At 44.7% G+C, this 12,383-nt stretch overlaps 1 protein-coding gene across 1 annotated transcript in view; it reads right to left on the reverse strand.

Annotated features, from left to right (window-relative positions):
* Positions 1 to 12,383, reverse strand: part of LOC125004111 (voltage-dependent T-type calcium channel subunit alpha-1I-like) — a 44,685-nt gene that overhangs the window by 27,285 nt on the left and 5,017 nt on the right. Inside the window, exons 3-9 of the mRNA XM_047578494.1 lie at positions 6,921 to 7,014; positions 6,546 to 6,679; positions 6,009 to 6,106; positions 4,802 to 4,961; positions 1,358 to 1,670; positions 1,171 to 1,263; positions 508 to 1,090 (exon numbers count right to left, since the gene is read on the reverse strand). Of these exons, the coding sequence (XP_047434450.1) occupies positions 508 to 1,090; positions 1,171 to 1,263; positions 1,358 to 1,670; positions 4,802 to 4,961; positions 6,009 to 6,106; positions 6,546 to 6,679; positions 6,921 to 7,014 (1,475 nt within the window). The remainder of the gene's footprint in view (positions 1 to 507; positions 1,091 to 1,170; positions 1,264 to 1,357; positions 1,671 to 4,801; positions 4,962 to 6,008; positions 6,107 to 6,545; positions 6,680 to 6,920; positions 7,015 to 12,383) is intronic.

A 12,383-nucleotide genomic window follows, 5' to 3' on the forward strand; every position in this document is an offset into this window, starting at 1 on the left:
GTCAAATGTGATAATGTGAATGCTGACAAGTGCCTGAATCAGCACTTGTGTTCTTATGGTCTAAATACACACATTCACACTTGTTTACCACTTAAGGACAGGGAACCATATATCACATATGTGAAAAAATAAAACTTGAGTCCCTACAATAACATGCTGGTGTTGAAATTTTGAATTTCCAAGTATTTCATTGAGTTCACTATAAAGGCTTCAGCGAGTCAGCATTTCAGCAGCACTACATCATGATGAAATTGGCTTCATTATCTCAGGGCTATTTAACAGGAAGAACAAGAAATTGTGGAGAAATTTACAAATATATATATATATTACACACTGCTCCTTTAAGGGGTTTTCTGCAAAGAATCAATGCTGCTAACACAGTGGCAGGGGGTCAGTCTTTGACAAGTCTGTCCCTCCACCCCTGTAAAAACCCACGGTGTGACGCTATGACCTTCAGAGCATGCCCACACACACACATGAACACACACACACACAAGTTGTTCTCACCATGCTCCAACACCAGCTGTGGAAGTCTGCTGTTGATGGAGTCTGCGGCAGCCTGCCTCTTCTGGACCTGGCCCTTTGCGTCCAGGTGACTGAAGAGGGGTGATATGAAGGGGTAATTAAAACCGCTGACCCCGTTCCTGACAGCAGGCTCCGACTGGGGCTGGTGATTCTGGTGGTGGTGCTGGTGATGCTGATGGTAGAGCTGATGCAGGTGTGACAGGTCGTTGGGGACGTGGCCCGAGTGCCGGTGGGCAAGTCCGTTCATTTCCCCAACTGCGCCCCCTCTGGCCGTTCCACCCCCTCGGTCTTTCTGGCACATGCACGCACAGTGAAAGTGTGGGCGTGCCTGGGTGTAGACGCGGGAGACTCGTCTCCAGGCCTTGCGGCCCAGGTGCGCCAGGTAGCGGATGATCTCCTCGTAGCAGCTTCCTGGTTGGCTGTCGCTGGCCAGCGTTGAAGCCGACTGGTGGAGCTGGCGAGCGTGCTGCTCCGACTTCATTAAGGCGTGCTCTCTCTGCTTCGTTTCGGAAAACTGTGTTGCTATGACGACCAGGCACAGGTTGATCATGAAGAAGGAGCCCACCTGATCAGGATCACGCACATACGCGTTAGGCTACTTTGACTTTTCGCAGCTCAATATCCATGTGTGTGGTTTGTACTTACTATGATAAGGAAAATGAAGTAGATGAAGTTGTAGAAGGAATGTGCATCCATGACGTAGTACATGATGTCCACCCATCCTTCAAGAGTGATCACCTGAATTGAAACACGCACACAAATCAATGGTCATCGCAGAGGCGTGTCCTGTTTGCGCGTCATCGCGCCATCAACTGATCATAGACGTATTTACCTGAAAAATGGCGATCCATGCATATCCAATGTTATCAAAGTTAATAGCTCCTTTGTGTGGGTTAACTTCCCCGGACCGACACTCGTTGTAGTACTGGTACCAGTTCACACATGACACCGACTCATCTACTCTTAGTCCTATCTCTGGATGGGCCTCCTCTGGGCTCAGGAGGCAGGAGGTCCTGCCCACACGGCGGCGAGGCACGTCAGTGCACCGAAGCATCCCGTTATCTCGTTCCATTGAGCAGATGAAGGGGTGGTCCTCGGTGCCATCGGGCCGATAGTAGCCATTCAGGAAAGAAATGTTGTACTTCCTGGGGAAGAGGGATGGAAAGTGTATTAACAAGGGATTCATCTTAAAATAGTTTGCCCTGTTAGAATGCATTGATATACATAAATACGCTGTCGTTTTTGGAAAAGTTACTATAGTAGAAGTAAATTTCTTGGGAGTTGTTTTCAGCTGCAGATGAATGGATATTTGGTACTAATGGGTATTTATGGCAGCAGGATGGTGCATGTGAAGGAGCATGTCACCCATTATGGCTCACTGACGTATTTTCCAATTTCACGAAATTAATTATGGACGATGGCATAAAGGAACAGGCCGTATTTGGCTTCAGCTACACAGGCAGAATACTTGTTGGCAGGATCAGCTCTCAAGAATAAAGCTTTAAATGGTAGAAACGCGGATTAGACAGCAAACACAAAGAGAACATTTCTGGAAAAGTCAAAGTCTAAATTAATATCAAAATGATACAATTATTCTAATTTCTTACCCCCAGAAATTAATGACTGTGAGACATACACAAAGGTGCTAAAGGAAGAGATGGAGAAATAAAAAGGGATTGAAATACAGACAGAAGCAAAAAGGGGAACAAGAATTAAAGATGCAGTGGAGAGTTTATCATTCAATCATCTGTGGCGTGGAGAAGGGTCACAGGGGAGCGCTGCTGCCTCACTTCTTATTAAGGAAGGTCATTTTGTTGTTATGAAGCAGAAAACAATCCCAAATTGCTACTCTGAAGATAATATAGCGAAGGGTTAGTTTGGAATAGAAAGAAATGAGCTCCTGTGCAGTAGGTTAATGTGACCGCGTGTGAGTCAAGCAAGAGCCAATAAGAATAAGACTCTGCCTTTCCCGATACAGACGCATAATGTGACAGAGCTTAAGAATAAAGCATGTTGCTGCTTTTCAAGGGGAATTTTGCAGAGATGCGTTTGCAGTCTCCAGCGCGACAACAAATGATTACTTTGTTTAATTTACATTTTTTTTATTTATTTTTTTCATCTTCGTACACATGAACTCAAAGATGAGCGTCTGCCTCTGAGGGTCAGTTGGCACAATTAACCGAAGAATGAGCCATAATTAAAACCATCTGTGGAAAACGCATGGTCCTCCGCACTGTCAAAAGACACTTTAAGGGTCGTCATATTACGACTGAGTCAAAACAATACAGATGCAACCTGAGCCTGCTTGTCATTCAGTTTGCTGAGCCCCTTCTCCCAAAAGCCTTGTCAATCACTCCAGATGTCAATCAAACCTGTCATAGCACCAATTAGACCACTCTTTTATATCTACTGTGCTTTAGACTAGAATTCTCTTTGTCTTTTTTTTTTAAATGTATTGTCAAAATGGCCATCAACACACATGTGATAACAAAGCATTTATTGTCTTTTTAAACAGGACTTTGTTGGAGCTGGTTAGTATTTTGAGCTCACAGCCTGTGATCATCTGTGTCACTTTAGGGGGCTAGTTTGGTTTCTTTATAGTGGGGGTTTAATGAGGTTCATTAATAGTCAGTAGCTGGGTTTACATGGAGCCATATATTCCGATTACAATCGGTTTACGAGCCCAAACCAAATGAAAATGCTCCATATCTCAGTCGGAACAGACACGCCCTAAACCGAATTAGATTTCATTCACGTTTCCTCAACTGGTGTGCGGCTCCACGGACAGCTTGTTTTTAATAACAACTCTGAAAGAACTGGATGTAATCACACGCTCAGACGGTAGAAAAAAAGAACAGAAATACTGAACTTTTTAAAAAGGTCCATCAAAAATTCATTGAAGCCGGGATAGACCGAAGCGCGAACAAATTCGGAACCGTTGAAAAACCTTGAAGACCATCAACTATTAGGCTAAACAACACAATAGCAAAAGTGGATATGGCCCCACAAAAGAGTCAAGCTACTACTACACTGATTAGATGAGAGACCAGTCAGTGTGATGTTTTCATCGATCTGCGCATGTCCAATTAAAAGTAGTGGTGCACGTAAACATCAGATTGGAATAGATCACCTCACATGTAAACAACTGACCTGAAACCTTCAAACAGGAATGAGAAAAAGCCTCCATGTAAACCCAGCTAGTGTGTAACCTACAGTAGATGGTGGGAGGCTCACGATCCGTCTGGAGAAGCCGACAGGAGTCCCGGCACGGAAGCCAAGCGGTGAAAGCATATTTTAGCCACACAAAAAACAAGACCCTCCTAAAAATATCTATACCGGTGTAAGTGTACAATACACGCTGCATATTATCACCGCCACCAGCTGCTCCGTTGACAAAACCAATCATTTTTACCTCGCGGCACGTAGAAGTTCCTGGTCACGGTTGCTTCAATGGGATAGAAATAACTTGGTAAAACACCAAAGCCACATAAACTGAGCTTGTGTCAACTACCATCTACTGGAGGTAATATACTGACTTCAGTTAAGTACCTTATAAAAAAACATTTTAAAGATACTGCACTATTCCTTTTACGATGTTTCCACGTGTGCTTTAGTATCAGACGGCAGTTTTTGACTCATTATTCTGCCAGCAGCTATATAAATAAAGTGCATATGTAGTGATAGTAGTATTATAGTTATTGCAGATCCATTATTTAACCACTAATTACCTACGTGTCACTCCATTAAGCATTGTTGTGCCACCACAGCACCGTCACTGTCTATTATCTAAGTGGGTTAGATGAGCAGATGTGAGGTCAGGAGCGGGAGATGATTTCACCTGATGTTATGTGATGTTATGCGACGGTGTTTGTGAGCATGTGACGCCGTGATGGCGTAAAAGCATCAGGCAGACAGCGATCGGGCCTGACGTGGAGCCTCACATGGGAGCGCTACATCTCATAAGGTCTTTAGTAGCGAGAGCCTCTGAATAGCGACACACCAAATTCATTCAGTCTTCCCAATCCCTTGATTTGTGACCTCCGACGCTGTAAGTGTCTCCACCAGGAGACGCATTAACACCATTTTGCAGCCTGCGAGACGGCGCTGATTAAAGAACAAACAAGATCAGAGCATCTGTGATATCGATCCCCGCTTAGGAATAATAGCCGGGTGAAAGAAGCTAATCAGTTGTGGGCAAACTTTTGACACGGGATTCAGAATAATGAGGCCGGCGCATCCCTTGTTGTGACATCTGCCTGTTACTATGGTAACTCACATCTTGACATCCTCTCCGATGAAACACCGGTTCCTCAGGAGCCCCGCCCACAGCTGTACGCCGACAATGCCGAAGATGAAGAAGACGAAGAAGCACAGCGCCAGCACGTTGCCCAGCATGGGAAGCGTGTCTAGCAGGAGGGTCACCAGGATACGCATACCTACCAAAAGACACACACACGTATATTTACAGCAAAAATACTAGACAAATAGAAGTAAATGTTTACTGTTTAATCACGTCAGTCACAGGAAGTGTTGGCCGGACTTTTGAAATCTAATGAATTCACCACTAAACTGAAGCAGCGCAATTAGCTGAAAGGCAAATAATTGGAGTTCAAACACTGATAATTGGTCTCTTCTCCAATCCCCTGAAGAGCACACATACAAGAGCTTCTTCTTTACGGCTTCTCGACTACTGACTACTTCAAATACACTCTCAAATTTCACAAGAACCCGTCTCCGAGCCAAGGTCACAGAGTGTAAAAATAACCCACAAAAGTTGGCTGGCTAGCTTGTACGGCACGCCGTTAAGTGAAACACAAGCATCCTAATGAATCCTATGACTTTGTTCACCGTGTCCTGATATGTTTATGCGCGCACCCGTCAAAAGGAGAGCTCCGCTTGTTGGGGAGCCGAAGAAATGAAATAGGGTTTGCGGTGCAATCAGAGAGTACAAGGACATGTTATTTTGTTGTCTTGTCTGTGACTAATGAGATTGTTTCCACATCAGATGAACAGGGCAAAAAATTGTGGCACCTTTTATACATAATTAATAAGGACGTAAAGTTGATTGGACAAGTTACCATAAACTTGTTTTGCGCAGTCATCATATTTAATATGTGGCCCAGTGTGAGGTTCTCCAAAGTCCACCACGCGTAGACGTGAGCAGATGCTTGGAATATTTTATGCCGATGCTTTGACAGGCCTTCACTGCAGCCGTCTTCATTTCTCGCTTGTTTTGGGGCTTTTCCGCCTTCATTCTGGTTTTCGGCAATTAAAACGCAGTTTGATGCGAAAACAAGAACCTCCTCGGCTGCCTTCCCCCTGCAACACCTCTGGCCACAGGCGTGTGGACGTGAACACACTTTAATCAACATTTCAATCACGGACCGGAGCACAGTCGAGACGAAACAATGAAACATAAGAAAGTGACTGACCTAATGATTCCTGCTGCACGTTGGAGGAAATAGAAAAGGAGAAAAACTCACTGGGAACTCTGTTGATGGCTCTCAGTGGGCGGAGAACCCGCACCGTCCGTATCGCTGACAGGCTGACGTTGTGTCCGTCCAGTGAGTACTCCAGCATTCTGCAGAGAGAGGGAAAGCCACCGCCGCGTCATTGGCATCAGGACCGGGCTGACCTTGGCAAACCCTGGATGTCTACAGGGACTCCAGCACAACACAGTATCTGGGATACATAGCCTTTTAGCTACCAATCACTGAGGTCTCTGTCTCTCAGGACCAAATGATGCGATTGTCATTCTGTGAAGCTATCATAGGCGCACACACACGCACGCACACACACACACACACACACACACACACACACACACACACACACACACACACACACACTTCTGTCGGTACGAGCAAGCACACGCTTGACATTTAACTGGCATTAAACAAGAGTCTAAGCTTTACACAAAACACACACATACACACTTCTGGCTCATATTTAATGTCAAATGCGTGTGTGTGTGTGTATATGAGCGCATGTGTGTGTGTGTTCCCCTGTCAAACACTCACCCCACTATAACAATGAAGAAGTCCAATCTGTTCCATGTGTCGCCTAGGTAACCGCTCTGACCTATGACCCCGAGAGCGACCATTTTCACCACCATTTCGCCGGCGAAAAACACAAAGATCCCGTCGTCCAGAGCCTACACGAAACGCAAACACACGCACAAAGGATTAGCAGGAGGAAGAAAGAAGGCACAAACTTTTTGTACTCTTGAAGATAAAACACGGCTGAACATAATTAGCTTATAATTCCAGAGAGAGGTTTTAGGGTAAAGGTTGCAATTAGGGCTTTGATTAGAGAATGCATTATGTCAATGAATGTCCTCACAAAGATAACTGTACAAACTTATGTGTGTGTGTGTGCACGTGTGTGTGCTTTACCTGCAGCAGGAAGGGGGTGCGGTCACAGGGCTGGAACATCCCCAGGGTTACACAGTTGAGCAGGATTGCCAAAATGCTCACTCGCTCGAACCATGTGACACAGAGTTAAGGGTCAACAGTTTGGAAAATTGATTACAAAAATTCAATATTAGCCCAATTCACTGGATTAACCGACAGCCTCCAACAATCACAGTGAGCCGGGGATTTAAGAAGATTACTGTCTGCTGCTCCCCCCCCCCCCCCCGACTTCCTATCAACTTAGGTGTCCTCCCCTTTTCCACCGCAAGAAAGTTCCCGGGGGGCTGAGAACAATTATCGGCGCGGCGCAAGCACCGGGGTCTAACGGCACCGTCAAATAGGGCTGTGTATACACTCTAAAACAGGTTCTTCTTTAAGTGCTCTGGGGCACATTTAGTCCTCTGGAGATCCTTGTGATGTCTAAGAACCTTTTCTTGCTGTATAAGGTTCTTTGGGGAACCGCATTTCAAAAAGATTCCATTAAGAACTGAATAAGGTTCCATGAAAAACAGGATTACATACAGTTCTTTGAAGAACCAGTGGGTGGAACTTTTAAAGGTTCCCCTATGGCCTCGATGTGAAGAACCACCTTTGTTTCCAATTTGAACCTTTATCTTTCAGGGTGTGCTGAGTCCACGTGAACGTGAAATTTTGTAACGGATCTGAAATCACAAATTGTGACACAAACTCAGAAATGTTGTACGTTTAGAAAATCTTATCGCTCACTTTTAAATCCGTGACTACTGTCGTGTTGCCACTGCTCTCCACCAGTTCACCAAAGGAGCCGTTTAGCTCATTTTCCAAAATGAGCTAAACGGTGCCAACACTGCATACAAATAGCTTCTGTATCTCTGGAATATGCAGCACGATAAATAACGTTATTTCAAGAGACATCAGCTCAGTTGATGTTTTAATTACGATGGTTTTCTCCCCTTTAGATGCGGAGACTTTGAAGGGCAAAGCACACGATTCCCATAATTTTCATACTCATCAAACCACGCGGTGACCCCCTCTTACCCTTATGTGGAATCATCTGCATTCATTATGTTTCTCCACTGATTTCTTCAAGCTTTCCCCTCTGTTGCCCTCAAATATCCGGTCAATGGTGATGTCTGCAAGAGCCTCGAGGAAACCCTGAAGAAACTAACTAGCCGACGTTAAAGGCCCAGACACGTCCGTCTTCCAGTGTAAAACATTAGGAGATTGAAACTAGAAAACATCCATCTGAGATTCGCAAGTGAACGCACGAACCGAAAATGCAGGTAGGAAGTCACTGATGAGCTTAAATGTGTCTCCCTTTACAGGCGCAGCTTCCATCAAGACATTTGGAAATGTTTAATATTTACAACTACAAACGCCTGACAGCTACCGTGAAACAGTGAGACGCTTGAAGTCAGTTTATGTGTAAACTTGTGCATGGTGTGAGTTTGAGCATCTGTGTTTCTCGCTGGCTGTCAAACGTGGAGGAAGAAGGAGCATGAATCAGGAGTGAAAAGCAGACAGGTTTAAAGAGAGAAAATAGTCAGAAGCAGATAGGAAATAATGTGTTCATTTTTTTTTCTTCTTTTTTTTTTTACAAACACAGACACACACATTTGAGCACAAATATGAAAACTGCTGAATGGATGACAAGAATGTATTCAAGAGCCAAGGACGCATACATAACAAAGCCGTGAGCATGCACACGGACACACACACACACACACAGACACACGTGTACGTGCACACACACACACAGTCCCCTTCGTGGACACTTTGCTCTCAAGAGGGCGGAAAAATTAATGAGAGTACAATCCTTTATCACCCTTGAGACAGAAAGAGAGAGAGTGAGAGGAACGACAGGAAGAGGGAGCGGGAGAGAGAGAGGGAGAGAGAGAGGGTAATCCAGTGTCCTCCCTTTGCTATGGTTGCCATGGGAACCCCCATCTCACCGTGGGAACTGACTTCTGAGTTTCACAATCCGCTTGCATCCTGTCTGGACTGGAACACAACGCAATTAATACACACACACACACACACACAAACACAAACACACACATGCAAAACACGCTCACGCAGACAATAGAAAAGGATGTCCTTCACCACAACTCCTCCTGAAGCATCCTTCGTTCCCTCAAAGCTGAGGAGGGTCCCTTTAATCCTGTGCCATCTGTGTAAGTTACAGCGGCGTAAATGACCCCCGTGCATAGAGCACACACTCACGCCTGCGCGCGCATGCATTCTTAAGCGAGGGATGGGGCAGGGTCAAGGTGTGAGTGATGGATGAGATGGGAGTATTTCCGCGGTTGGCACATCATTCAACATCGGCGACGAAACACAGAGGGAACGTCCTTTCCCCGGTTTTCGCTCTCCCCACTGCTCCTCCTTTATCTCATCTCACATTCAACCTTTCTCTCCATCATCTCTCATTTTCCTCTACAGCCCTTTTTTTTCCCCCCTCTCTTTGGCCCAATTATTTTTCTCTCCACTTTGCTCCTCCTGCTCCCTGTCTCTGCCTCTTCCTCCATATAGTGCGGCATAATTTTCCATTTTCATTCCGTATCACTTCTTGCATATATTTTTTGCCTCTCCCATCCACTCCCATCGCGCACACAGGCGCTCCTTTCTCCGTGAAGCGCCTTTTACTCCCCGCTTGTTTCCAGCGTTTCCACATGCGGCTGCCCTTGGGTAGAGTTCCAGTCTCCGTCAGAAACCTGAGTCTGAGCCAACAGATAAACTACAACTACACTTAATAATTAACATCGGTTGGAGAGATGGAGGGGAAGAGAGACGAGCAGGGTGGGAGACAAAGATATAGATACATGAGGGGGAAAAAAAGACAAGGAGCAAAAGAGCGACTGTTAGAGATGAAGAAGAAATAGTTTGCGAAACAAGAAAAAGAAGTGCAGCTGAACAGGAGGACGAGAGAGGCTAAGGCCCCGACAATTCAAGCTTTTAAGTGTGAACAACCGCAAATGTTGCATGACCTCCATGCTTTGTCTTTTCTCCCTAATTGCCTCTTCCTCTTATCTTCACATCGTTCCTTCTCGCTCCCAAAGAACCACCTCCTCGTCTCCTCTACCGCGCCCTCCCTCTTTTGAACCCCCTCTCCTCCAGTGCCAGCACAGGTAATAAAGGTCAGGCAGACATTATAAATCAAATCAGATCACATCAACCTGATCTTTCTGGCATCATCCTCCGCCCTTGGCTGGGATACTCATGCTAAAGTCAGCGTGTGGGAATTTTTTCTTTTTTTCTTTTCTTTTTTCGTGAGATCCGTTCATTAACTTAAAAGGATCGTCCATGGGGACGCTCGGGCCGTCCTGGTGCAGAGGAGGCCTTTCATGCCCCGGTGAGGTACCTCAGTCTCATGAGGCACTCTTTATAAAAGGTTAGATGTTTTAACTTAGAGTTTTATACGCCGCCATTAAGAAGACACACCACTCGCCTGTGTGGTTGTAAAGATACACTTGGCCGGACATCCTCCACTAGCATGACACTTGCTTCGGAGAGCTCTCTAGTGGACAATTTGACATTTTAAATTCAGGAAAATCCCAGAAAAGAGGTCATTCATTAAAAGCTAAACGTTTCCTTAGTGCAGATTTGATGGATCGTTGTAAAATTCCTGCACTAATTAGACCCCGTCGGCCCATTAGAAGGGAGGGATTGTGTTTACTCTGATTCATTTTTAAAAGAAACAAGGTGTATTATTATTGGCCTTGTTAGCGGAAATAGTCAATTGGCGCTACGGCTTTTTGTCAGTTGATTGATTCACTGCACTGATCAAGGCTGAAATATAACAGCAGCCATTAAATGGAGTGCCATAAAATCTGCAGCCGGTATAAATGTTCCCTTAGCAGATGAATCCTAATCACTTGAACGATTCTCCGATTTCTTATTGTTTGTTTTTTTTTCTGTAGTGCCATCAGCAGGTGTTTGTGTCTCTCTCTAACCCTCTCCCTCACACTGTTCCTTGTATTTTACTGTTTCCACGGATGGCACAAAGCTTTAAAACGTGGTGAGTTTGGAGAAAAATAGACTCTATCAAGCTGGGTTTCTATGGAAAAATTAAGACAAACTGTTACAAAGCAAAGAAAGTTTTCACAAAGAATCATTTGGGTTCTATGGTATATATCTAAAACAAAGCCGTCTCAGTTACTCTTACGCAAGTCCCTTTGTCTTTGTCTAAGCTTTGTTGTCTATACGCTGACTTCATGGACATTTGCTAACATTAAAAAATTCTAGCAGTTTCTGCAGGTCTTGCTCTGTATACAATCTGCTACACACAAAACCTCAACGTAAACTTCATTCATTTTGTAAAACTGACTAAAATTGACACTCCCGTTACTTTAGCTAGTATGTTAGCAAACATTAAGAGGAATGAACTAACATCACATAACTACACAACAAATAAATAGTTTGTAAATTTACATATATTTGCAAAGTTCCAGGGTAAGTAGCATTCAAAAACACTATGATAAGGGAATATGTTATTATGCTAAGCTAACTAATGCTGTTTGCTGGTAATGTCATGTTGTTTATGTGATAATGAATTATTAATGAGCCAGCAGTAAAACCACCAGGAGGCCATATGAATAGCAGAATGTGGTACTGCAATGGACTAATCAGCAGTCAAGTTGTAGTTTATATTCATGTCTGTCCAGACAGACTGCACTACATAATACTAGTAATGAAGGCACTGGAGGAATTGACATTTTGGATATGGCGATATATACAAAGTATTTAATAATGGCCAAAGACATGTTTAGTTGGAAAAAACTAACTCCCTCGAGGTCTTCCTGAGATTTTGCGTTGACAAGAACGGGACGGACATTCGGAAAACAACACGCCTCGTCCTGCAGCTGTCCCCAGCACACCGGCACAGAGGTGTAAGAGTCATTTGGATGGGAATCCTCTGCAAAAAGAAAGAAAGGAACTCTTCTATATGAATGAGCAACCTGCTCCCTCAGCCTCACACTTCCACTCTGGCACCAGCGCACACAGACTTGATTAAACATAACCCAGTTAAGCCGAGTCTGTCATGTGGAGTGTGTGTGCGTGTGTGTGTGTGTGTGTGTGTGTGTGTGTGTGTGTGTGTGTGCGCCAGAGAGGCAACAGAGAGGGAGAGAGGGAGTCTGAAATGAAGGTGGGCCCCAGTTAGTCAAGTTGTCATGTCCTCTGGCTCCGCCCCCTTCTGACTGTGACAGATGGTAACCACGGAAACGCCTGCTGGAGTCATGTTAATTGGCTGAAATGATTGTGACAGCTCACCCTACTTTGGGTAAGACCCCCCCCCCAGTCCATCGCTGTATCCTCATCACACACACACATCAAGCCAATTAAGGAACTGTTTAGGAAAAGGGAAAAAGAAGAAGGGAAAAGAGGCAACATTGCACTGGTATTGAGAAAAGACAGATGAAAAGAGGGAGATAAAAGAGGGGAGGAGCCAAATATGAAAGGCAAATT

The sequence above is a fragment of the Mugil cephalus genome, chromosome 2 (genome assembly GCF_022458985.1).
Source record: "Mugil cephalus isolate CIBA_MC_2020 chromosome 2, CIBA_Mcephalus_1.1, whole genome shotgun sequence".
Classification (NCBI taxonomy): domain Eukaryota; kingdom Metazoa; phylum Chordata; class Actinopteri; order Mugiliformes; family Mugilidae; genus Mugil; species Mugil cephalus.